We start from the raw sequence: 27,902 nt of genomic DNA, 5'->3' as shown, positions 1-27,902 counted from the left end.
TTTTTCATAAAATAAATATATTTATATGGTGGAAATATTCACATAGAAAAAGAAAGTAACTCGTTCATTCGGACGATTACCATCTTCCTGAGGCAAGAGCTTTAACTGACTATAAAAGTCCAGTTTCCACCCTTGCCGAAATAGGCTGGTATTATGGAGTTTCAATTTGGCTGGACTAACGAGTCGGTGCATAGTCCAATCAAAATCGCGCAACGAAATCGAAATCCGGTTCGTAAACGTTCTTGCAGATTTCGGTCGATTGCAGGATTTGCCAAGCATGTGCACCGCCAACTCTTTGTCAACAAATATTTTCCAAATCTTTTCATGTTTTAAATCAAGGTGTTCACGTGATTTCATACACTTCGCGATCTAAGACCCGTTTTATCACAATATGGATCTTGATTATCGATCAGATCGTCTTGACTTGGCGCCGCCATTTTGTTTGAAACAAATGCAAGAGATACGAGAGGTGGAATCTGATTGGTCCATAGGAGAGGTTTAGAGGGGACATACCTCGTAATAACCACTGGTGGTGCTATGATCGAGCCCAGGAATTCCAGCCTAGTTCGGCAAGGGTGGAAACTGGACTTTTAAAGTCCGTTAACTCTCTTGACTCGGGAAGATGGACGATTACCTAAAATGCTACTATTCGGATTAACGAGGTATCCCTGTAACGAGGATAAAAGGTTTATGTACCTCGATATAGCGCTGTTTTCACATAACACCCATGATATGAAGATTTCCGGTAACTGATAAATGAAGGGGCCCGTGAAGATCCGGGGTAGAATAGATCTTCAGCAACCCACGCTTGCCGCAAAAGACGACTATGCTTGTCGTAAGAGGCGACTAACGGGATCGGGTGGTCAGGCTCGCTGACTTGGTTGATGCATGTCAGTTGTGTGGGTCGATGCTCATGATATCAATCACTGGATTGTCTGGTTCATCCTCGATTATTTACAGACCGTCGTCATATAGCTGGGATATTGCTGAGTGCGGAGTTAGACAACAAACAAACAAATAAACAATTATGAATGATGGAACATCACGAGTTGTTTGTCGCCACTGTACTTGAAGCGAACGTCTTGTGTGAGACAAGGTATCGACGCACCTGCTTCATCCGGTAATCTGAGGTGAGGTGAGGTGAAATTGGGTTTAACGTCGCGTCCAAGATTATTGCACTTATATAGCGACGTTCCGGTAATCTGAACACAATCTCGTGCACATTGCGAGTGAGATGCAAATAAAATATATTGTCTCTGTCTGTCTGTCTGTCTGTCGGCAATCTAGTTGTAAAAATATTGATGCAGCCGTGACAGTTCGACGGATGAAACAATGTGTAAATAATTTCATTAATTTTGCATTGTCTTCATCCCTAAAATCAATATTTACTTTCGACTCCGACTTGGGCCTCGCCTAATTAACTCAAGACGAACAGATGGTTAATACGATACAGCTATATAATGCTATTGTTTACAACAGAAAACGGAAGTTTCATATAGAAATGATAGCTTACAAAAGTGGTATTACCGAATACGATTAAAATAACGCGTCGACGAAATGGTGCGTTGCTGTTTCCTAGAAACAGATCCGGATGGCAACAGATCACGTGACATACTCGTCACAGTTTGTGAGTGTTGTGAAAGCCAGGCAGTGAAGCGAATCGATAGTCTCTCGATAGTCGGACATACAGGTAACTACAGTCCGACCGGCCCGGATATTGCTCGGCAGAGCTCGCACGAGGAAGAGACAGGTCTCACGCAGTTCTGTGAAATCCGTTTAGATTCAATCCATTTCAATTCAGTCAACACACATCGATGTCTACAAATATTTCGGAGACATTGTCCAAGAAACTTCACTCAAGGAAGTAACGATTTCGCACCTTTTCCCTGTCGTCTGCTTGTGACCGCCTGCTTGGATTATCGTCTGCTCGGGCTAGGATAAACGCCACGTTTCGCCCGCCTGTGAGGTGAAGTCAACTCGCCCCACCCAAACACAACTGAACACACGTGTTGATGATGTTGCAGTGAAAGAGATGTCGTGGAATGACGGCGGAGGGGGAACCTAAGACATGACACTAAAAGGACTGGGTACCAATGCCTCCATTTACAAAACTCCCGACGACAGCCAAAGCTCCAACGACACAGATTCAACATGCACGGAAGTGGGTGAGTTGTTCACATTATCGTCACCAGATGCACAGCTACATGCTGATTACCAATAGATACAGTGTACAGTAATCATAGCATTGTCATTCATCAAACGATTCGAAAAACGTACACAGATAAAGACAACATGTCGTCAATCCCTTAGCAGGTGATCAGGTCGGTAAACAACAAAATACAAACTTTAGGATAAGATAACACTTCTGGGTCAATGTAATACATTGTGAGAGGCTGTCCGAATTACCTAAACAATGTCTTGGTGATAATACACCCTGCCAATACCTGATAGATAATCGGCAAACGGTATGTCCATGCAAGATAAATTTGATCTCAATCTTATTATCATACATGTACCTCCTGCCCAAATATTATCATATATTCAAATTATTTTGATTGGTATTCCATCCGTGTTTCGTAAGTAGATGAACTGAATAGATTAGTCGAGAGAAACTCACTCTTGCCAAGCCACGACAGATTAACACAGAATTGCCCTAAGGACATACATTGATGAGAGCCTACAATGATATTTGCATAAACGATACATGTCTAATCAGATAACAAGAATCCGTTCGTTTTATGATGTGGAAATACGTTGCCACATGTCACACGTGGTATTTTGTCATGACCGATTTAAAAGCCAAGAGATCGTACCACACGTTCTTGCGCAACACTTCCGTGTGTGTCGCTCATGTTGATTAAAGGGCGGGGCAAGTCAAGCTGTTTCAAACACACGCGGGGGTTCAGTTCACACACATTTAAGTTATTCTTTTATCAAATTTGTATTCATTCACATAAAAAAAAGTAAGGGATAAAACTATGTCCATTGTATTTATTAATGTGTGTGTGTGTGTGTGTGTGTGTGTGTGTGTGTGTGTTAATGTGTGTATGTGTGCCCATGTGGGGAATCGAACCCAGGACTGCGGGTGATTAGTGAACCCTTTAACCTCTAGGCCACCCTACCGACTAATACATTCACCTTGGCATCGGGGTCAAATTCGAAAGTTCAGCAATTCAGAGAACGTTGTCACGAGTTAGATAAAAGTCTATACCTATATCACACCAATTTTGTTAATGGAATTCACACTGTCATCGTCACGTGACGAAACCCTTCCCTAATTAAATATAATCAAACGTGTATGTTACACTCTATTAAGGCGATTATGCTATTATCTTCAAACGGAAAGGACACATGATATGTTAGTGAAGCATTCATTACACAAGACTCAATCTTATTAAAGTAATAACGCATTCACGCTCTAAGACGTCGATGTAAATGCCTTGTGAAAATAATCCAGTCAATATCCCATTCCTGAGTATTCCTGGTCCCATATTTATTATTTAGGTCAGTATATCCCACGTGGGTGTAAAGCTGGTAAGACCCGGCCTCGCGCATCTGGAATTGTTACCAACAACTTTCCTCTTCGAATAGGGCGACAAAATTGAAAAAGAATGACGGAATGGTGAAAATGTTTCGAAATGTAAATCGAAACAAAAAATGTATACAACGCACCTCATATTCAGTGAACTGACGAATATTATTTTTTTGTATATATGTACTACATTGAAATTAAATAGTGGTGTGGATATTGCAGGTATATTGAAAAATTGTTGTTTGACGATGAACTCAGCTATCAGGATGTGACCACCGATTCACTAAGTCGCCTCTCATGACAAGCCCTGGTTCCTGGGTGCTTCCAGGTGTAACATTTGTCGATACACCATGTTTAACTTACGCGTTCCGCTGCCTGTATTCATAGATGTATTAAATTTTCTATAAAATCAAAACTGAAATTTTCGTTGATCACACGCTCACCGTTCCTGAAAGCACAGTGTATTTACTTCGTTTGTAATGTTCTAACAACATACTATTTCATGTTTTGAGGGTTGAGGATTTTCCTATGCTATATGACCGCCTCCGTTGTCTAGTGGTAGAGCGTCCGCCCGGAGAGCGGAAGGTCAGGGGTTCGATCCCCGGCCGCGTCATACCAAAAGACGTTAAAAGATGGTACTTGTTGTTACCCTGTCTGGCGCTCGGCATTAAAGGGCTAAAACAAGGACTGGTCGGCTCGGAGTCAGTATACTGTGTCTGAGTTGGGTATCCATGTTAAACTGCGGCATGATATCTCAGTGTGCTAGCACTATAAATCGGCATCAGTCCGGACTAGTACAAGCAGCCACACACACACATACACGTGCATGCACGTCGCTATATAAGCGCAATAATCTTGGACGCGACGCTTAAACCCAATTTCACCTCACCTCACCTCCTATGATATATGCCTGTCGTTAGGATTGTAAATGACATTTGATCTGAGGTCTACGTGGACGTGTGTATTTCCTGTTATACTACGGGCACGTCATGTGCCGTGATGATAGGCTATCTCGCGGTGTTTCTGTGGTAGTGAAAAGCACCCTATGGGTGAAGTGTGAAACGGACTGAACACGTGATGCTTAAATGCAAGACTATGCAAATGTTATCGTTGTTACATGAGCTCCCAATCTGAACCAGACGTAGATGTCCTCAGGGAAAATCTTTGAATAGGCGATTAGTGAATGAGTGAGTTGTGTTTTACACCGCTTTTAGAGTACATCAGAAATGTGGTTGCATTATATACATCTAATAAATCAGGAAGAACATTTAAAAGGATTATTCTAGTTATTAAGAGTCACAGCTGGCTCAATGTTCTAAGACAGCGCATCTCGTAGTTCGAATCCCAGATACGTTTAGATTGCGACCCTTGGTCACGGTTTCAAATTCCTCCACCATTAAGCTGGTAGAATATTCTTATGGTGTGTGTGTTGGGGTGTTGGAGTATTAATACTATAGACAATATTCAACTATCCCGATTGACGTCAAGAGTATTTATAATTCTGGTTCACCCGTGAAGATTCCGGGATAGAATAGGTCTTCAGCAACCCATACTTGCCGTAAAAGGCGACTATGCTTGTCGTAAAAGGCGACTAACGGGATCGGGTGGTCAGGTTCGCTGACTTGGTTGATGCAGGTCATCGATCCTAATTGCGTGGATCGATGCTCATGATGTTAATCACTGGATTGTCTGGTCCAGACTCGATTATTTTACAGACCGCCGTCATATAGCTGGAATATTGCTGAGTGCGGCGTTAAACAACAAACAATCAAACAAACAAACAAATATAATTCTGGTTCACAAACATTGCAATATTGTCAGTGATGGTGTGATATTTTGTTTGCCAACCCATGTTTCCTTTGTTTCGCTTCAGTGTGTTTCTCCAGCTGATGTAGATATGCTATTTCCATATCATAGTCATCAAGAGCTCTAAGTGCAGGTCTAAGGGAAGACATCCGTTTAGTTTCCGTCACTGTGTTGGTGCAGGATTGAAACGGCGTGATAGTGTACATTTCTGTTGTTACAGAAAACACATGTTTTGCCAAGTGAATATCTTGGCAAAACATGTCTTTTCTGTAACACGACGGTCCATCCATACACTGTCCGCCTGTGGTATAGTGGTAGAGCGTCCGCCCGGAGAGCGGAAGGTTCGGAGTTCGATCCTCGGCGGCGTCATTCCAACATACGTTATTAAGCATTACGGGGCTAAAACAAGGACTGGTTGGCTCGGAGTCAGTATACTGTGTATTCATGTTAAACTGCGGCATGGTATCTCAGTGGGCTAGCACTATAAACCCGGCATTAGTCCGGAATAACACACACACACACACACACACACACGTGCAGCACTCTTGATCGCGACGTTAAACTCACCAACTATTCACCTGATTCCGACACTATTTCACATCTTTATCTCGTGAAAATACTCATAATTCAAACGGGCGGTCGGGTAGCCTAGTGGTTAACGCGTTCGCTCGTCACGCCGAAGACCCGGGTTCGATTCCCGACATGGATACAATGTGTGAAGCCCATTTCTGGTGTCCCCCGCCGTGATATTGCTGGAATATTGCTAAAAGCGGCGTAAAACAATACTCACTCACTCACTCATAATTCAAACGTTTTCCTTGAATTATTTTTTAAAATATTTCACGAAATTCAGAAATAGAAGTGACCCGTTGTCCCATACGTTATTATAAAAGTCACTTTGTAGAAGAGCATCTATTTATAATTTCTATTTTTACAACGACCTTCTTCAGAACCACGAAGAACAAGGATTTAAATATATCCGGAAAGAAACAGGACACACACACTGTATTTCCCTACTGTCGTTCCCAAACAAAGTTTCCTCGAATCTCATGCCCCTGTAAAGGTCACTGGGTAGCATGGAGGGCGTAATTGGGAGTACGTGTGACAAACGTACCTAATGACCTGATCCAGGCCACTGTCCCCACAGCAACATAAGGTCAACAAGAGGTCACATTCTAGTTTGCTATCCTCTGGGACAAAGTTTGTTTGTTTAACGCCGCACTCAGCAATATTCCGGCTATTTGACGGCGGTCTGTAAGTAATTGGATCAATCCAGTGATTGACAATATGGGCATCGATCCACGCAATTGGGAAGCGATGACATACGTCCACCTAGTCAGCGAGCCTGACCAACCGATCCCGTTAGTCGCCTCTTCCGACAAGCATAGTCGCCCCTTACGACAAGCATAGTCGCCTTTTACGGCACTTTAATAGTCAGACCAGTTTACTTAGTAAAAAACACTATATGAATGTCATTTGAACAGTCGTACAACATAGAGTAAATCGAAACAAGTGAATATACGTAATGAGACGAAATTGTCAATTCTACCGACTCATTTCTAGATGATATTGACTCAATGTCTCCATCATAATGTGTACTGTCAACACAGGCCTATATATCCCTTATGAAGTAAACCGCCCGATATGTATGTCGACTGATGCCGCAGGACCACGCGTTATAGACGGACAATTGATTTATTTCTCTGACATGTTGTGGAGACAGGTGGTCAAATATTCGTTGTTGATTAGGAAGAGATTTTTTTTACACTAATCACAAATCGAAATGAAAGCCGTTTCTTTCGCCTACTAGAACTGCGTAAGACCATATTGACCGCTTTGTAAATATGAACGTTTTACATGAACATTATATTGAATACGCCCGTTATGTATATCGCAACAGCTGACACATGAATAACATAGACTGCACAGTCAGAAAATTGATTTCCAACACATTTATTATCACTTTGAATTAATGTACAGGAATCTGTACAGCGAGAAAGCCAATGTTAGAAATTTAACATAATGTATTATACGAATCACTGATGAAACAGATTAAGCTACCCGTAATTTAAAAATAACCAACCTTAGACTTTTCTACGTATGCTTTAGAATTTAAAAAACGTTTTATTACTATTATTTTCATTTAGTTAAATGACATTGTTGCATACACAGCAATAACATGTTGTTTGTTGTTTTGTTTGATGTTTAACGCCGCACTCAGCAATATTCCAGTTATATGACGGCGGTCTGTAAATAATCGAGTCTGGATCAGACAATCAAGTGATTGATGTCATGAGCATCGATCCAATCAATTTGGATACGATGAGATGCATCAACCAAGTCAGCGAGTCTGACCACCCGATCCTGTTAGTCGCCTCTTATGACAAGCATAGACGCCTTGTAAGGCAAGCATGGGCTGCTGAAGATCTATTCTAACCCGGATCTTCACGGGTCCACTGCAATAACAGCAAACATTCCTGCAGTATTCCTCGTTCCTGGAGGTGGGTCTGCCATGCAGCATGGTGATTAGTCTCGATTCACTCTCTATCTAATGAACCTCCATTCATATTGATGGTTGCTTAGGTACCACACACAACAAATGCCAGCATTGTTTTCCTTTGTCATACGTATTGGATAAAAAAGAATCCAATCGAGATTCTGCGATTCTAAACCTACGTTTCTATAGTGAAATAATCTTACGATGTGTCAGTGTTATTCGTGACCTTTATTAGTGTATGAGTGATTTGGAATCGATGATTCAAGGTATTGATTCAAGTCTTTGAAAACGCAATGTAGGGTACTGCAGGGTGCACGTCCAGGGACTACCCTTTTCAATAGTATATGCCTGAGACCTTATCTAATGCCAAGGTGACACAGTCATGTGATACAATTTCTTCAGTAATGAATACTTAATCGAGTAAAGAATAATAACGTTGGATATGCAATATATGAGTGAATGAAGTTAACGGATCATTCATATGGCATGAATAGTTCATTTGATTCATTTACGAAGATGGACGAGAACAGTCAACGAAGTTTCGAAAAATACATTGTATTTTGAATATATGACGGGATGATATTCATGGATCGTTCAGTTGAATCTAGTTACATGTACTGCAATCTGTTTGATGTATCATTTTATAATTTTTAGAAAACATAAGTCGTTACTCCTCATTTAGGAGGAATAATCTGTTCTTGTTATTTATTTAAACAAACACAAAAGTTTAATTTCTATTATTTTTAATCTTTTTAGGAAGTTTTAGGTTCAAGTAAAGATGAAATGAAATTTTCATTTCAAATTAATAAATACAGCAGCTTGACAGTGAAAGAAAATATAAGGTGACGCTTTCCTTTTGACTCCAATACGAGTATCGTGTAGGTACAATGATATTCCTTTACAAGTTGTATTCAAGATGTAGCTTTTCAGTTATCAGTAGGTGTATGTGGATCACGGTTACTGCAACCTTCCTCACGGTTACTGCAACCTTTTAAACGGTTACTGCAACCTTTCCCACGGTTACTGCAACCTTCCTCGTGGTTACTGCAACCTTCCTCACGGTTACCGCAACCTTTCTCACAGTAACTGCAACCTTTCTCACGGTTATTGCAACCTTTCACACAGTTACTGCAACCTTTCTCACGGTTACTGCAACCTTTCTCACGGTTACTGCAGCCTTTCTCACAGTTACTGCAACCTTCCTCGTGGTTACTGCAACCTTCCTCGTGTTTACTGTAACCTTCCTCGTGTTTACTGCAACCTTCCTCGCGGTTACTGCAACCTTTCTCACGGTTACTGCAACCTTTCTCACGGTTATTGCAACCTTTCTCACGGTTACTGCAACCTTTTAAACGGTTACTGCAGCCTTTCTCACAGTTACTGCAACCTTTCACACAGTTACTGCAACCTTTCTCACAGTTACTGCAACCTTTCACACAGTTACTGCAACCTTTCTCACAGTTACTGCAACTTTTCTCACGGTTACTGCAACCTTTCTCACAGTTACTGCAACATTTCTCACATTTACTGCAACCTTCTCACAGTTACTGCAACCTTTCTCACAGTTACTGCAACCTTTCTCACGGTTATTGCAACCTTTCTCACGGTTACTGCACCCTTTCTCGCGGTTACTGCAACCTTTCTCATATTTACTGCAATCTTTCTCACGGTTATAAAATGTGATTGTATTTCACTAAAAATATCTGGACATAAAAGCGATAAAAACACGTTCATGATCATAAGAAATCTCTACTAAATATTAAACGTCTCGATTATCCACCGAACATTTTCAAAGTAGAGGTGAAAATTATATGAAGAAAAAGGAGAAGAAGATTATTTTATTACGGTGTCACACAATGTACATTCGTATAAGATAGTACATAACATTCAGCAATGTACATTGTCCGGCCAAAAGTGGCCTACGAGACATCAGAATACAGATATATTACACATGAATGGATCAATGACAATCCGTGATGACACCGGGATCGGGAGGCCATTGTAACGAGTCCTCCATTCCATGACGGCCTGATGCACGACGTCATTGTGCTCACTGAGGCGTTACCATAATGCCGTCACTTTTATATGGAATCTTTTGCTGGGTACAAAATACCGTTTACAAATAGGCTTGGGCGAAGGCGTGTTCTATTTCTCCTCAGTAGGTGGGAATGTAATAATAACTGTGACAATCTAATGACTAGGAAGTTGTGAGCCACTGCTTGCCCGATCGTCGGTGGCTCGCAGCTGTTGAAAGGGTGTAAATCTCTCCACTATTTGCCCAAGCGCCGTGTGACCTTATTTCTCATGCCATTAACTACCTGAAAACCTCACGTTTCTTTTTTTAGGTATTAATGCTTCGTCGTTAATACGACTGCTAACGTGTGATATATACTACTCAAAGAAGTTAAAGAACACCCACTTCTTTCATTTTACTATAGTTAATCTGTCATGTCGATTTTTTCATTTGACTATAGTTAATCTGTCATGTCGATTCTTTCATTTTACTATAGTTAATCTGTCATGTCGATTCTTTCATTTTGGTATAGTTTATCTGTCATGTCGATTCTTCCATATTACTATAGTTAATCTGTCGATTCGTTCATTTTACTATAGTTAATCTGTCATGTCGATTCTTTCATATTACTATAGTTAATCTGTCGATTTTTTCATTTTACTATAGTTAATCTGTCATGTCGATTCTTTCATATTACTATAGTTAATCTGTCGATTCTTTCATTTTACTATAGTGAATCTGTCATGTCGATTCTTTCATTTTACTATAGTTAATCTGTCATGTCGATTCTTTCATTTTGGTATAGTTTATCTGTCATGTCGATTCGGGGCGGTCGGGTAGCCTAGTGGTTAAAGCGTTCGCTCGTCACGCCGAAGACCCGGGTTCGATTCCCGACATGGGTACAATGTGTGAAGCCCATTTCTGGTGTCCCCCGCCGTGATATTGCTGGAATATTGCTAAAAGCGGCGTAAAACCATACTCACTCACTCACTCATGTCGATTCTTTCATATTAATAAAGTTAATCTGTCGATTCTTTCATTTTACTATAGTTAATCTGTCATGTCGATTCTTTCATTTTACTATAATTAATCTGTCATGGCGATTCTTTCATTTTGGTATAGTTAATCTGTCATGTCGATTCTTTCATTTTGGTATAGTTTATCTGTCATGTCGATTCTTTCATATTACTATAGTTTATCTGTCGATTCGTTCATTTTACTATAGTTAATCTGTCATGTCGATTCTTTCATATTACTATAGCTAATCTGTCGATTCTTTCATTTTACTATAGTTAATCTGTCATGGCGATTCATTCATTTTACTATAGTTAATCTGTCATGTCGATTCTTTCATATTACTATAGCTAATCTGTCGATTCTTTCATTTTACTATAGTTAATCTGTCATGTTAATTCTTTCATTTTACTATAGTTAATCTGTCATGTCGATTCTTTCATTTTGGTATAGTTAATCTGTCGATTCTTTCATTTTACTATAGTTAATCTGTTGATTCTTTCATTTTACTATAGTTAATATGTCATGTCGATTCTTACACTTTACTATAGTTAATCTGTCATGTCGATTCTTACATTTTACTATAGTTAATCTGTCATGTTGATTCTTTCATTTTACTATAGTTAATCTGTCATGTCGATTCTTTCATTTTGGTATAGTTAATCTGTCATGTCGATTCTTTCATTTTGGTATAGTTTATCTGTCATGTCGATTCTTTCATATTACTATAGTTAATCTGTCGATTCTTTCATATTACTATAGTTAATCTGTCGATTCCTTCATTTTACTATAGTTAAACTGTCATGTCATGACATTTCATTTTACTACAGTTAATCTGTCATGACGATTCTATCATTCTGTCGCCTTTTACGGCAAGCATGGGTAGAACGAATTTATTTTATCTGAATCAACCTTTTCCTTGTATGAATAAACAAACCATAACGTATGTTGCATGATTATAATCAGTAGGATATTTTGTTTCAATAAACTACCGTCTGACCAACACATAACGGCAGTATGAAGCTTTACTGGTGGTGTCTTCTACAGCCTGCATACCGAAACATCGGGATTTATATATTCCAACTGCACAGCGAGTGGCAGACAAGCTATATGACACACGTCGTGTTTATTTCACCAGTTAATGCAGCCTGAAGTGGTTATATGTTCTTAACACTTCATGAATATTCAGTTGCCAACAGGTGACAAATATCAGGTAGACCAATAAATGTTGATGATTAAGAGACACGTGACGACGATGACGTCACACTATTCTTTCTGAGCCAGGAAGTTCATGGTCATTCTGAACGTGCCTTTTAACAAGTAAAACAGATTAATATGCAAACTAATAGATAATGTTGATATCAATCATAACATGGTTTAATTCGGAGAAATCGCCCGGTTCTGTTGATTCGGGAATAAGGATAGGCTACGTCATCGAGGAACTGTTGCACACATACTGGGATGTCTCCAAATTTTTGACAGGTGGTTTGGAAAGCAGAAAGCCTGCGCGAATTTCATTACGCCAGTCACTTGCGTGATACTGTTGCGGTGGTGTTAAGATACGGCGATACAGTATCACGATACGAGACCCACGATACAATACCTCGATTTACGAGCCCTGTATCGCGATACATACGATACATGTTATATTGGTGTAAAACAGGTGAATAACAGAAACTGGTCAACCACCAGCTTATGTAGATTCGGGGGCACGGGTGGCCCAGTCGTCTAAGGCGCCGCGATTCGCTGTGCAGAGTTGCGTCCCTTGGGCACGCCAGAAACCTATGATTGCGGGTTCGAATCCCGGTTCGCCCCGATTATGTTTCTAGGTTTGTCAGCACCATACCCGTGCTCGTGGGTTTCACCGAAGTGGTAAACGTCTAAGACCTGCATCACTTCGGGCTTTCCTCCCACATTAAGCTGACACGCCGTGATATAACTGGAATACTGTTAAAAGCGGCGTTAAACCCAACTCACTCACTCACTTATGTAGATTCTCTAGTATTTCATGGATGGACTTAAACAGAATAACATTCACAGCCAATAAATTTCTATCCTATGTCATCCCATCTCTGAAATTTAATAACAAATGATTCAGAGTTGTAATTCACCTGCAATTAGAAAGAAAATCAACTTGTGAAATAAGCGTATTTTATTATCCAGACCTGGCTCCCACAGAGATATCGCTTGGGCGTCTTGGGTCTTTTGATATCAAACATATCAACACTCGTCGGTAAAAGTTTAAAACTCCCTGAGTTTTACACTTTTATCCACTCGTGTAGATATATTTGAAATCAAAAGATACTTGGGTGAGATTCTCCATATATCGGGATACAGATCATATCGCACCCATAGTCGCGGGATACGCGTAGTATCGCGACCTCACTGTTGCACGTTAGGGGTGTTTACTGTCTCCGTTTGTGGGTTTGTTTGTTTGTTGTTTAACGCCGCACTCAGCAATATTTCATCTATGTGGCGGCGGTCTGTATATAATCGAGTCTGGACCAGACAATCCAGTGATTGACATCATTAGCATCGATTTACGCAGTTGGGATACGACGACATGCATCAACCAAGTCTGACCACCCGATCATGTTAGTCGCCTCTTACAACAAGCATAGTCGCCTTTTACGGCAAGAATGGGTTGCTGAGGACCTATTCTACCCCGGATCTTTACGATGGATTGATGACAATGCAACATGAATGACGATGAATCGATGACAATGCATCGCAAATAACGATGAATCGATGACAATGCATCGCAAATAACGATGAATCGATGACAATGCATCGTAAATAACGATGAATCGATGACAATGCATCGCAAATAACGATGGATTGATGACAATGCAACATGAATGACGATGAATCAATGACAATGCATCGCAAATGACGATGAATCGATGACAATGCATCGTAAATAACGATGAATCGATGACAATGCATCGCAAATAACGATGGATTGATGACAATGCAACATGAATAACGATGAATCGATGACAATGCATCGTAAATAACGAATAATCGATGACGATGCATCGCAAATAACGAATAATCGATGACAATGCATCGCAAATAACGATGGATCGATGGCAATGCATCGTAAATAACCATAGTCCGATAGCAATACATCGCAAATAACGATGAATCGATGGCAATGCATCACTGTCGGCACCATACCCGTTTGCTTTTTGCCAAATAATATCTTTCACATTTGGCTTCCCTCACTGAGAGCCGTGAAATAACTTAAAAATTGAAAGGATATTCGTGAAACCGGCTTCCAGTGAATGAGCTTTTGAGGGTTCCTCCGTACTCATTGTCACGGCGACAGTTACGCAACGACAACAACAGTTACGCAACGACAACAACAGTTGCGCAATAGCATCAGCATCAATAAGAGAAGGTTCAAGCATCATTGCCACGTACTTTACAGCAGGACATAGGGGCTGAACAAACGAAGCCAAACAATCAATGGTTGAAGCAGTGGTATCGATGTTATTTCCCTTCACCTAAACTGACGAAACCAATAGCATTACTACCGCAGCATTGATAACGGGAGGTGTGAAGCTGTCTCTGTTGAAGCAGTCATGGTCTGCTGATTCGTCAGTTACTGAGTGGCAGGTCGACCCATTATATCAATCAATGGGGCATTCATGCTCAACAGCGGCATGGTATCTCAGTGGGCAAGCACTATAAATTAGGCATTTGTCCGGACTAGCATAAGCACGCACGCGCACACACACACACGTGCATGTGCATGTGCGTCGCTATATAAGGGCAATAATCATGGACGCGACGTTAAACCCCATTTCACCTCACCTTTTGAAGGAAAACTATCTAAGTTAATGCAACATTGTGATTTGCTCTCTCTCTGAAACCGGACCCCTAATCCGGTATTTCATAACTTTGTGACGTCAGCAACGTGGCACTGGAGGCTGTAAACATGGAGCAAATAGGCGTGTCGTAGCCAACTCACTTGGTGTGTCAAAGTCTAATGAGCAAAGAAAAGAAAAATTCCGCAAATCTAAAATCATATACATTCACCTGATCAATGGGCAAGAAGTAGCGCCAAAAGTGTCCTTTACAAACAATGACAAAGTTGATATCCATAAAATGTCTTCACTGACGATAGGCACCGATCAGGACACCTAGATCAAGGAGAGCCTGAAGCCTGGACACCCTAGATCAGAGAGAGTCTGACGCCAGGACACCTAGATCAAGGAGAGCCTGACGCCAGGACAACCTAGATCAAGGAGATCCTGACGCCAGGACACCCTAGATCAAGGAGATCCTGACGCCTGGACACCCTAGATCAAAGGGATCCTGACGCCTGGATACCCTAGATCAAGGAGAGCCTGACGCCTGGACAAGCTGGATCAAGGAGAGCCTGACGCCTGAACACCCCAGAGCCAGGACACCTTAGATCAAGGAGATCCTGACGCCAGGACACCCTAGATCAAGGAGAGCCTGACGCAAGGACACTCAGGAGCCATGAAACCTGTCCAGAAAAAAGCTATCTTGTTGTACGGAATCGAGAATCGGAATGACCTAATTGTGTCCCATAAGCGTGCAAGAAACCTATGATCGTGGGTTCGAATAACGGTTCGCCTCGATAATGTTTCTAGGTTTGTCGGCACCATACCCGTCCTCGTGGGTTTCACCATCGTGGTAAACGTCTGAAACCTGCATCACTTCGAGCTTTCCACCGTTGCAGCGTTAAACACACCTCACTCATATGGTAATCTTCCCAGTTATGGCGGCGATGGGGTAGCCTAGTGGTTAAAGCGCTCGCTCGTCACGCCGAAGACCCAGGTTCGACTCCCGACATGGGTACAATGTGTGAAGCCCATTTCTGGTGTCCCCCGCCGTGATATTGCTGGAGTATTGCTAAATGCAGCGTAAAACCAAACTCACTCCAAATTTTATATGATCCTGTCATCCTGGGTGGCACGCCCACGACCTGCGCCACGACATCACATCAATACAATGATGTTCGGGGCTACATTGTACCATCACAGATGTGCGCATCGAATATTTACCTAGTTCAAACACAGAATGTTGAATGTGCATAAATATGTAATTTAATAGCATTGATCGATGTGCAGCTTCTGCCGCCATTAGCAAGCATCGGCGTATTTGCGTAAGGAAAGCCTTTCCCCGTATGTGCACACACAACTAGAATCACCAGGGCAATGCTATTGACCCACTGGCGGGCGCACTCCCAGCCGAATCGAAATTATTGTCATTCTCAATATTATGTATTAAAGTGAATGATTGAATATGGTTTTACGCTGCTTTTGGCAATATTCCTACAACATCACGACGGGGAACACCAGAAATGGGCTTCACACATTGTACCCAATGTACTAAAGAAATAGCAGTGCAATAAGCTCAGTATTTCTTAACACCGACGTCAGGGTGATTTTATGTCTTTCACTTCTGGAAATAATGAGTGTTTGGTTTTGACTATTTCATTGACTTTGAGGACAGTCATTGGAAGTATAATCGTTTCTGAACCGGAAGCTGAAGAGTGGGTGATAGGGAGGGGTGGTGTTAGTGGGTTGGTGGGTGAGTGAGTGAGTGAGTGAGAACAAATGAAGGATCATAATCAGAATTTTAATCAACGATCATCGGATAGTGGCAGGGCTAAGGGGCGCAACTCTGCACGGCACCTATGGCCACTGGGCGACACGTACCATATAAGTTATAAAGTTATGTATATTAAACTATTTAGGATTATCCATCTGGAAAGTGTTATGTTCCATCATAACCTGTTTGTCTTCATGTTTTTTCAGTACCATTGTCCCGCGAGTTCATTGTACAACGTTCTTACACTTGAAAGCCAAGTCGATCTATTTTACCTTCCATCACAAACCCCATGTACAACAATACCTTCCTCTGAGCACAAAGGGCCTTTCATCTTAACCACTCGTACCCGGTTGAACTCCATCATAATGCGTGACAGTCTGCCATAGCAGGTTAAGCTGTAAAACGGACAACTAAATAGGCACTCGACTTTATGATGCTGTGTACGTTTAAACATGGCGGTTGCCATGACAACTCACGTGCTCATGCAAATGTCAAGCAACGCCTGACAAACAGACACCGTAAGACAATGGCGGTTGTGTACCTGTTACAACATATGAGTGTTATTATTCTGGAAATCATAACATGTATTCCTTATCGCCAAGGTTACTTTTCACATCGTGCTTTGATGTTGCCATTGTTTTACCGAGGAAGTGTTCAAGAGGTATTTTCACCGATAAAAATTTGTCTCAGATAATGCTTAAAAATAATGCAGCTTCAGACTGCTGGAAAAAAAGAATTTGTCTGCCACGTAAAAATGCATGATGCATTGTTGTAAGATGTTCTCATATATGTTTATAGTTTTAATTGAATACCTGTTTTTGCAGATGTTGCAGAATATGATATATGTCAAAGGCACCGAACATTTGATATTCGGCACGGGGGGTAAATTTTGTGTGAGTGTGTGTGTGTGTGTGTGTGTGGGGGGGGGGGGGGGGGGGTGGGTGGGTGGGTGGGTGGGTGTTTGTGTGTGTGTGTGTGTGTGTGTGTCTGTGTGTGTTGGGGGTGAGGCAATCTTTTTCAAGGGCCTTAAGCATAATTATTTTTTGTGAATTTTCGGGGGCACACACACGCCAGAATATCAAATGGTCGATCCCTAACCTCCATTCAGATTCCAAGGTCTGACCCTCAGGTGCTATAATTCCAGTGGGTAACTGTTGTTGAAATATATGAAAATGAAATTTGATAAGGTGCTTTTAAGGAGCTTTGTATGTGAGGTGTATTTATCAATAAACATCCAAGACACGGTGTTGGTTGACCTAGAAAGTGCTGTACTTCTGTTTAAACCTGATGGTTGATTATCAGCTTATTCTGAGCAAACAAGGCCACTCGATGACAGGATGTCCGCGAAGCTTTGTATTGGGCCAATATGGCGTTCTGACAGAACAGGAGGTATTGGATTTTGGCCGAGCGTTATTTTTACTGGAATTGTTTGCCTCTAGGTTCGGGACAAAGGTTGGTTGGCTTGATATTGAACCATATATTGATAATCAGATATGTACAGCTGATATACGGTGATGCTTAGTTGGTCGCTAATGAGCTCCGTGATATTGATCGCGGAAGTCGAAGAGAAATATTTAAAGTAGCGTTTAGGCTGATGCAGCACAAGAACTGTAGGGGAATTTGTATAAAGTGGATAAAACACGGACAGGTCAGCTCCGAGTCAGTATACTGTGTGTAAATGGGGAATCTAATTAAACTGCAGCAATAAGAGGGCTGGCACAATACAACCGGCAAAGTCTGGACTAGTACACGCACGCACGCACGCACGCACGCACGCACGCGTCGCTATACAAGTGCAATACTCTTGAAAGCGGCGCTATATAGGTGCAATAATTTTAAGTGCGACGTTAAACCCTATTTCCTCTCACCTCACCAACCTTTGTTTTACTGTTTCAGAGACCGTCCAGTCAAGCCTGTGCTGTCTGCAGGGATGTTTGGCTGCCTCCGCTGTGGGTTTCGCCTTCTTTGTAGGGCTCCCGTCGGGTATGTCATACCGTCATACTCTCATACCGTCATACTCTCATACCGTCATACTCTCAAACCGTCATACTCTCAAACCGTCATACTCTCATACCGTCATACTCTCAAACCCTCAGACCGTCATACTCTCATACCGTCATACTCTCATGCCGTCATACTCTCATACCGCCATACTCTCAAACCGTCATACCGTCATACTCTCATGCCGTCATACTCTTATACCGTCATACTCTCATACCGTCATACTCTCATACCGTCATACTCTCATACCGTCATACTCTCATGCCGTCATACTCTCATACCGTCATACTCTCAAACCGTCATACTCTCATACCGTCATACTCTCAAACCGTCATACTCTCATACCGTCATACTCTCATACCGTCATACTCTCATGCCGTCATACTCTTATACCGTCATACTCTCATACCGTCATACTCTTATACCGTCATACTCTCAACCCGTCATACTCTCATACCGTCATACTCTCATACCGTCATACTCACAAACCGTCATACCGTCATACTCTCAAACCGTCATACTCTCATACCGTCATACTCTTATACCGTCATACTCTTATACCGTCATACTCTCAAACCGTCATACTCTCATGCCGTCTTACTCTCATACCGTCATACTCTCATGCCGTCATACTCTCATACCGTCATACTCTTATACCGTCATACTCTCAACCCGTCATACTCTCATACCGTCATACTCTCATACCGTCATACTCACAAACCGTCATACCGTCATACTCTCAAACCGTCATACTCTCATACCGTCATACTCTTATACCGTCATACTCTTATACCGTCATACTCTCAAACCGTCATACTCTCATGCCGTCTTACTCTCATACCGTCATACTCTCAAACCGTCATACTCTCATACCGTCATACTCTTATACCGTCATACTCTTATACCGTCATACTCTCAAACCGTCATACTCTCATGCCGTCTTACTCTCATACCGTCATACTCTCATGCCGTCATACTCTCATACCGTCATACTCTCATGCCGTCATACTCTCAAACCGTCATACTCTCATACCGTCTTACTCTCATACCGTCATACTCTCATACCGTCATACTCACAAACCGTCATACCGTCATACTCTCAAACCGTCATACTCTCATACCGTCATACTCTTATACCGTCATACTCTCAAACCGTCATACTCTCATGCCGTCTTACTCTCATACCGTCATACTCTCATGCCGTCATACTCTCATACCGTCATACTCTTATACCGTCATACTCTCAACCCGTCATACTCTCATACCGTCATACTCTCATACCGTCATACTCACAAACCGTCATACCGTCATACTCTCAAACCGTCATACTCTCATACCGTCATACTCTTATACCGTCATACTCTTATACCGTCATACTCTCAAACCGTCATACTCTCATGCCGTCTTACTCTCATACCGTCATACTCTCAAACCGTCATACTCTCATACCGTCATACTCTTATACCGTCATACTCTTATACCGTCATACTCTCAAACCGTCATACTCTCATGCCGTCTTACTCTCATACCGTCATACTCTCATGCCGTCATACTCTCATACCGTCATACTCTCACGCCGTCATACTCTCAAACCGTCATACTCTCATACCGTCTTACTCTCATACCGTCATACTCTCATGCCGTCATACTCTCATACCGTCATACTCTCATACCGTCATACCGTCATACCGTCATACTAGAACACCTATTGCACTGTATGTCTCGGCCAATTGGTGAATGCCCATTAATGACGATCGGATTGTTATAATTGTATCCTCACCGTTACTCATGCTGTCAGCCACTGGTTTTATTATTGACAGGCCGCCGTGAACTAGCAGGAATGTTGCAACGTGCGGCGTTAAACAATATTGTCTCACTCTCTCACTTACCCGTGAAGATCCGGGATAGAATAGGTCTTCAGCAATCCATGCTTGCCGTAAAAGGCGACTCTGCTTGTCGTCAGAGGCGACTTACTGGATCGGGTGGTCAGGCTCGCTGACTTGATTGATGCATGTCATCGATCCCAGTTGCCTGGGTCGATGCTCATGATGTGAATCACTGGATTGCCTGGTCCAGCAGACCATTTACAGACCGCCGTCATATAGCTGGAATGTTGTTGAGTGCGGCGTTAAACAACAAACAAACACTCTCTCACTAATTCATCTCTCTATAGTTCATTTATAATTCATCTAAAATTCATCTATAATTCATCCTCTAGGAATCCTGCTCGTGTTCTACGCCTCAAAGAACCAGGAACCGACGCTGCTTGCTGTAGGGGGCGTCTTGGTGGCACTTCCGGTCTTGACCCTAATAATTTTCTCCATTATCTGTCTGTTTAAAAGCAGATTCAAGAGATTAAACAAACGCAAGAACAATTCCGTCCAGAAAGATCCAGGAGAAGATAACTCTAGGTATTGAATTGCTCACTTCCGGTTGAATGTATGACAAGGCTGAGAGGAGGTTTCCTTTGAATTGTATACGTTGTGAGATGTCGTCGCTGAAAGCTGAATAATAGTTCATGCGGCCGAAGCCAATACCCACTCTCTCACACACTTTCTGAAATCCAAATAAAACGTATCCGGTATTGGGTGCTGCCACGTCTTTCAAAGGGGTGATATCTCAAAGTCCCAATAATGTCGGACGGAGCCGTGCCATAGAAAAACAGACATTCCTTATTCGGTTTGGTTGTGATAGCATAATGTCCGGAATCCTCCCAATTGACTGCCAACAGACGGAGTTTGTCCCTCGCTACACATTGGAATATTACCGAAGCCTGGTTTAGCAAGCTTTGAAAACAGGGTTCCAAATATTGGTGCGATCTATTTGTCAGTACCACGAGGCAGCTGCTATTACCACGTGACCTCGCCCAAATATTTCTGTCCAACTCGTCCCCGAACTCATATACATAGTGGTGTCACATAACAACATATTTAAAGGATGCCATTGAGCCACACCTGAAGGCTTGAAGATCTAAAGTAACACGTGATCTAAATACGTCACAGTGGAATTTCCTTTCTGTACACTTGCGGACTTTTGTGAAGAAAAAACCCAGTGAAGTTACAAAGAACAGCATAATGTAAGTCTTGTCCTGGAATTAAGCAGCGCCAGGAATGAACGCTCGATGATTACCAGTTCCTAGTGCGAGATTCATTTTTTGTATAATCTTTTTGTGGGATATTTTGCTATGCGTGTGTCGTGGGCTGTTTTTTAAAGTCTGGTTGGTCATCGTATGTTAAAATGATTTCTATAACGGACAACAATATGTGCCAAATACATATGAATATTTTCTTATCTGTGAGGTCCTTTGATATATTTCGACAGGGATAATTGATAATTTCATATTTTTCAAAAAGATGTCGAGCTATGAACGCAGTGGTCAAAGGGAGATAATTAATTACTGTAAATCGGCCGTGTGTTTTCTAAGATGAGAGTGAAGTGAAAGTAACTCCTCTTTTTCTCAAAACGTTGACTACGTAAAACTTTTTAGTAATCCGTACCATTCCGTGTCCGTAGCTGCAACATATAGAGAATCTCACCCTCGTGTCTTTTGATATCAAATATATCATATCAATTGCATATTCCATATCAAAAGACACGAGGGTGAGATTTTATTTATCATCCAACATCATTCTTCCAACTTTTTTCAATTTGTAGACAGTAATAAGCAGTCTTGAGTGTAAAAAGTACTGCTAACAGCTTCAGTAGCAGAGCCATTAGTGATGTCATTTGATTGTGACGTCATGTAACAATGACGTCATAATGGTCTGCAAAGCATTGTGATGGAATTTCATTGCAGCGATATCTACAATGTAGATATCGCTTGATCTCACCTAGGCGATATCTCCTGTGGGAGCCAGTTTTGGATGATCGTGAATATTGTTTGCAAATATAATAAGCAATAAATCATACGCACATTTTGGGAAGGGCAAATACTCGCGTTACGTACGCTTGAATTTCGTATTCCATTGGTTCATTGATCATGTGAAATCGGTTATGGTGTTCTTTGAAATCCAATGAGTGATACAATTAATTAAATGATTTATTTGTTCACACGCCACCCTACCACGTTTTACCGTTATTGACCCATGACAGGAACATGAAGCCTGAACTATCCCATACCTAGCTGAAATATACATGCTATTTACGGACAAAACATGGACCCTGTCTGGTTGTTTGGCTGAAATGTACATGCTGTTAACATATTAACCCTTGATATCCTTGCTTTAGGCCTGTCAATAACAACAGTCCCCAGATGCCCGGACTCAATACAGTCAATACTCTTGGCTAATTAAGCGTCTTTGCGAACCCGAACAGGGAATGTATCTCTGTGAAAGCTTGTCAATGACATCATGTATATTTTATTATAACGGTGATCTCGAGGGAACGATGAAAGATTCCTTCACTGCCTCAAACACGAGGACTTGCCTGTATCAAACTATGATGGAGCAAATGAATGTTGAAACACTCCCTTCTATATCAGTTCTGACGCTGTTCTCCATCTGCGTAACATAGCGCCATCGTGCCTTGACGCTCAGATCACAGCAGGGAATTATTTACAGATGTGAACTTATTGATGATGGATGATGGAAATTTTACGTTCATGTCAATAAACACATTCCTGCTTTGTTTACAGGCAGGAAAAACCTGATTCGGGGTTTCCCCTGAAGCTATATATATATATATATATATATATATATATATATATATATATATATATATATATATATATGCGCGCCAGGGAAGCCCCAAAATGTGTCGATTGTTTGGTTTCGGGTAAACTATGAACACAAATACTTTCGATGGATTACGGCGTTATATAAAAAACGTAATTTTGTTTGGTATTGGTTGACATGTCATCTGTCGTCATGAAGCTTGTCAACAGTGTTTTTACTGTTCAAGCTGAACCCTGTCGTAAATTGAAATAGCTTAAAACGTTTGAAATTGTTAATTAGTTTGGAATTCATTTGCCGATTATGATTAGTGACACCCGAAGGATGACAATCTCATTGAAATCAGATCTAGGTTCTCACTGCCGCTAAACAAAATTTTGTTTAGCGATAGCGAGAACTAAGATCTGATTTTAATGAGATTGGAAGGATGACAACAGGTTGTCGCTTAAAACATCCTTGTAGAAGTTGGGAAAAATACGTTCACACGTCAATGAACATTGCAGTTATTTCCACTAAGAGAGATGATACAACCTTGAGGAATTTCGGATTGGGTGTTGATATGACAAGCCGATACATACTGGCGTCTTTTAATGTATTTTTTAGAGTACTGCCAATTTATTTATACCCACTGCATAATGTCATATGCTTGTTGTTATTGTCATGGTAACACAAGCATACTATCATACAATGGAGGTTGATGTCAGTTGTTATTTTATTTACATTGTTGAATATGTAAATAGTTTATTTACCAAGTCAGATTATCAAATATGTTGCGAAATAAAAATAATTCGTATAAAATGTGTGTTTTTGTTTCTGTAATCAGTGGATCCGAACGTCATGTGACATGTATTTGGTATCAATATTCCTGCAGCGTGGTGAGCATTGATAATTTACACATTGATTACAGTTTAACGTCGACAGCACACATGGTCCCATATTAATTTGGACAGCACACATGGTCCCATATTAACGTCGACAGCACACATGGTCCCATATTAATTTGGACAGCACATATGGTCCCATATTAATTTGGACAGCACACATGGTCCCATATTAACGTCGACAGCACACATGGTCCCATATTAACGTCGACAGCACACATGGTCCCATATTAATTTGGACAACAAACATGGTCCCATATTAACGACGACAACACACATGGTCCCGTATTAATTTTGACAGCACACACGGTCCCATATTAACGTCGACAGCACACATGGTCCCATATTAACGTCGACAGCACACATGGTCCCATATTAATTTGGACAACAAACATGGTCCCATATTAACGACGACAACACACATGGTCCCGTATTAATTTTGACAGCACACACGGTCCCATATTAACGTCGACAGCACACATGGTCCCATATTAACGTCGACAGCACACATGGTCCCATATTAATTTGGACAGCACACATGGTCCCATATTACTTTTGACAGCACATATGGCCCCATATTAATTTGGACAGCACACATGGTCCCATTTTAACGTCGACAGCACATATGGTCCCATATTAATTTGGACAGCAAATATGGTCCCATATTAAATTGGACAGCACACATGGTCCCATATTTACGTCGACAGCACATATGGTCCCATATTAACGTCGACAGCACACATGGTCCCATGTTAACGTCGACAGCACACATGGTCCCATATTAATTTGGACAGCACATATGGTCCCATATTAATTTGGACAGCACATATGGTCCCATATTAACGTCGACAGCACACATGGTCCAATATTAATGTCGACAGCACACATGGTCCCATATTAACGTCGACAGCACACATGGTCCCATATTAACGTCGACAGCACACATGGTCCCGTATTAATTTGGACAGCACACATGGGTCTCATATTAACGTCGACAGCACACATGGTCCCATATTAATTTGGACAGCACATATGGTCCCATATTAATTTGGACAGAACACATGGTCCCATATGAATTTGGACAGCACACATGGTCCCATATTAACGTCGACAGCACACATGGTCCCATATTAATTTTGACAGCACATATGGTCCCATATTAATTTGGACAGCACACATGGGTCCCATATTAACGTCGACAGCACAAATGGTCCCATATTAATTTGGACAGCACATATGGTCCCATATTAATTTGGACAGCACAAATGGTCCCATATTAATTTGGACAGCACATATGGTCCCATATTAAATTGGACAGCCTCATGGTCCCATATTAACGTGGACAGCACACATGGTCCCATATTAACGTCGACAGCACATATGGTCCCATATTAATTTGGACAGCACACGTGGTCCCGTATTAATTTGGACAGCACACATGGTCCCATATTAACGTCGACAGCACATATGGTCCCATATTAACGTCGACAGCACATATGGTCCCATATTTACGTCGATAGCACACGTGGTTCCATATTGACTTGGATGGGAGACATTGTCCGATATTACCTTGAACAGCACATATGGTCCCATATTTACGTCGATATCACACGTGGGCCCATATTAGCGTTGACAGCACGTGTGGTTCCATATATTCGTCCACAGCACATATGGTTCTATATTAACTTTGAACAACACATGTAGTCCCATATTAACAGCACGCATGGTAAAATATTACAGTAAGGACAAATTCAAGTGATCGTCCGAACTGAATTGCAGTTTAACCAATTCGTCACTCGGACATTTCCGTAAATCGGAATGGCACGAGTTTCTCAGAAATGCCCCCTTTCGATGAATGTCATGTGCGAAAATACAACAAACCAATCAGAATGCGCGTATGATTTCAAGTTCTTCGTCAAAGAATCCCTCAGAAATAATTTTTGATTTTACATATCTTGCATCTAAAAATATACCCAAGACACAGTTAAATGTGTTCAATCATACTGTATAATTCCGCACGTCCTATTTGCTTAAAATTGCAACTGAAATATATATAATAAATGGGGAAATAATATGTGAACCATTACGCAACGAGTTGACAATTGTTTTAGGTATGCCCGTTTGCGCTAAGACGGAACCCGGTCGCAAAAATGGCCACGAGAGGGACACGAGTCGCTATTCGGCTTGTTCCTGAATAACGAGTTGGTCACGAATGAAATGCCATTTGTCTGGGAGGCCCTATAGCTAAGGGGAGCAACTCCTACGATGCTATCGTCGATGAGTGCGCAACATGTAATCAAAAGAAGCGGCCTTAATATACTGAATCAGCACTTTTAATGCTCATGCTCACATGTCACAGTGTTTGAGGTCACGGTGATGCATAAAACACTCGTCATCAGCGGTTGACTTAAGTGACTTCTGAAACTGACACTATTCAATGTCACATTGATCACAGTCTTCAGTAGAGAAATGCGATAATCGGTTATATCCTCTTCTACATTTCATTATACATGAAACTAAAATACTGACATTGAATGCATGGTTCATGATGTATCGTTTAACACAAACATACAATTAACAATATCCAACAAGGTGTTTTGTGTGATGTATATTAAGTATAATTAACCCATTAAACGTTGTATTCCAATTGTAATGGTGTTACCATATAAGATTAGTCACACCAGTGCCATTTTGTAATACTCGACATAGCGTACATGACGTTAATCACTATACACCTGCCAAAATAAGTATGTATGTACGTTGTACAACCCTGATTCCTTGTCACACCTATTTCGCTCGCAGAAGGGTAAGATACGTGATAAATTATGAAGAAAATGCAAATTATGTGGAGTGAGATGGGTTTAACGCCGCTTTGATCAGTATTCCAGTTATATCACGGCGTGTCAGCTTAATGAAGGAGAAAGACCCAAGTCATGCAGGTCTTGGACCGCTGCCACTTTGGTGAAACCCGCGATTACGGTATGGTGCTGACAAACCAGGCAACATAAACGGGGCGAACCGGGATTCGAACCCACAATCAAAGGTTTCTGTCGTGTCCTTGTGATGCACAACGAATCGCGGCGCCCGAGGTCGACGACTGGGCCACCCGTGTCCCTCAAATACATAGGAAGATGGTAACATCGATTCACATAACTGAATGGATTGAGTCAATGTGGTTTCAGCTCGCCTTAAGCAATGTTCCTGCCATATCCCGGCGCGAGATACCACAAATGGGCTTCCAACAGCTAAATGGAAAATGGTTGGCACGAAACAAAACCGTTATATAAAAATAGTGATATAAATCTTTTAAGTCTTTTTTTATTTCTCACTATTAAAAGATTATTGTTATCCGAGCAATCTCGAGCAATCAATATTTGTGTCACAGTGGTCGTATTTTGACGTACTGAGACGAATCTGTTTACAATAACGGTTCCGATGCAGTCAGTTATATTTCTTTATCACATAACTTCAAAGGGCTGTTGTCATCATTATGTTATTTTTCTACAGAGAAATCAAAACATCCGAATATAGTCAGACTGACCGGTTGAAACCGGCATCGCGTTGTAATTACATGCATACTAATTTCAGACAGGCGTTTCTTCCATGAAGTTATAAAAAAGATGAAGCGATACATGTGCTTGGTGTTTCCATGACAACGGCTTCCTCTCTTCCTGTGGCGATGTAATGGATAGAAAATGGATTCATCTTTAGTTCTAGTTGTTACTGTAAGATGAACATATAACGAGTTTATCAGAATGAAAACTGACTTTATCTACCAGTAGGCATTGACAGTGTGCATGTTCGTCACATGCTCCAGGGGAATGTAACTCTTCCTGGGATCTTACGGTAATCAAAAGGTCATCATCATCATCATCATCATCATCATCATCATCATACC

The 27,902-nt window shown here is 41.3% G+C and overlaps 2 protein-coding genes across 4 annotated transcripts in view; one reads left to right on the top strand and one right to left on the bottom strand.

Moving 5' to 3' along the window:
* LOC124136057 (myogenesis-regulating glycosidase-like) overlaps positions 1–27,902 on the bottom strand; it is a 126,737-nt gene that overhangs the window by 52,253 nt on the left and 46,582 nt on the right. The window lies entirely within an intron of this gene.
* LOC125372639 lies at positions 1,655–22,079 on the top strand. Its single transcript, XM_048383110.1, has 3 exons — positions 1,655–2,165; positions 18,349–18,435; positions 20,672–22,079. Exons 1-3 carry the CDS (start codon positions 2,069–2,071, stop codon positions 20,869–20,871), a joined length of 384 nt encoding a protein of 127 aa, XP_048239067.1. The 5' UTR covers positions 1,655–2,068; the 3' UTR covers positions 20,872–22,079.

This window comes from Haliotis rufescens, unplaced genomic scaffold (assembly GCF_023055435.1).
Source record: "Haliotis rufescens isolate VD_foot unplaced genomic scaffold, xgHalRufe1.0.p SCAF_44, whole genome shotgun sequence".
NCBI lineage: Eukaryota > Metazoa > Mollusca > Gastropoda > Lepetellida > Haliotidae > Haliotis > Haliotis rufescens.
The sequence above is the reverse complement of the archived record's forward strand: the minus strand, read 5'-3'. Positions and strand labels throughout refer to the sequence as shown.

What these genes read in the sequence shown, in the direction of transcription:
- LOC125372639 (XM_048383110.1), top strand. Translation starts at nt 2,069, where the DNA reads ATGACACTAAAAGGACTGGGTACCAATGCCTCCATTTACAAAACTCCC. An exon ending in TTCAACATGCACGGAAGTGG is followed by an intron (nt 2,166 to 18,348) that starts GTGAGTTGTTCA and finishes TTACTGTTTCAG; the next exon opens with AGACCGTCCAGTCAAGCCTG. An exon ending in CTTTGTAGGGCTCCCGTCGG is followed by an intron (nt 18,436 to 20,671) that starts GTATGTCATACC and finishes TTCATCCTCTAG; the next exon opens with GAATCCTGCTCGTGTTCTAC.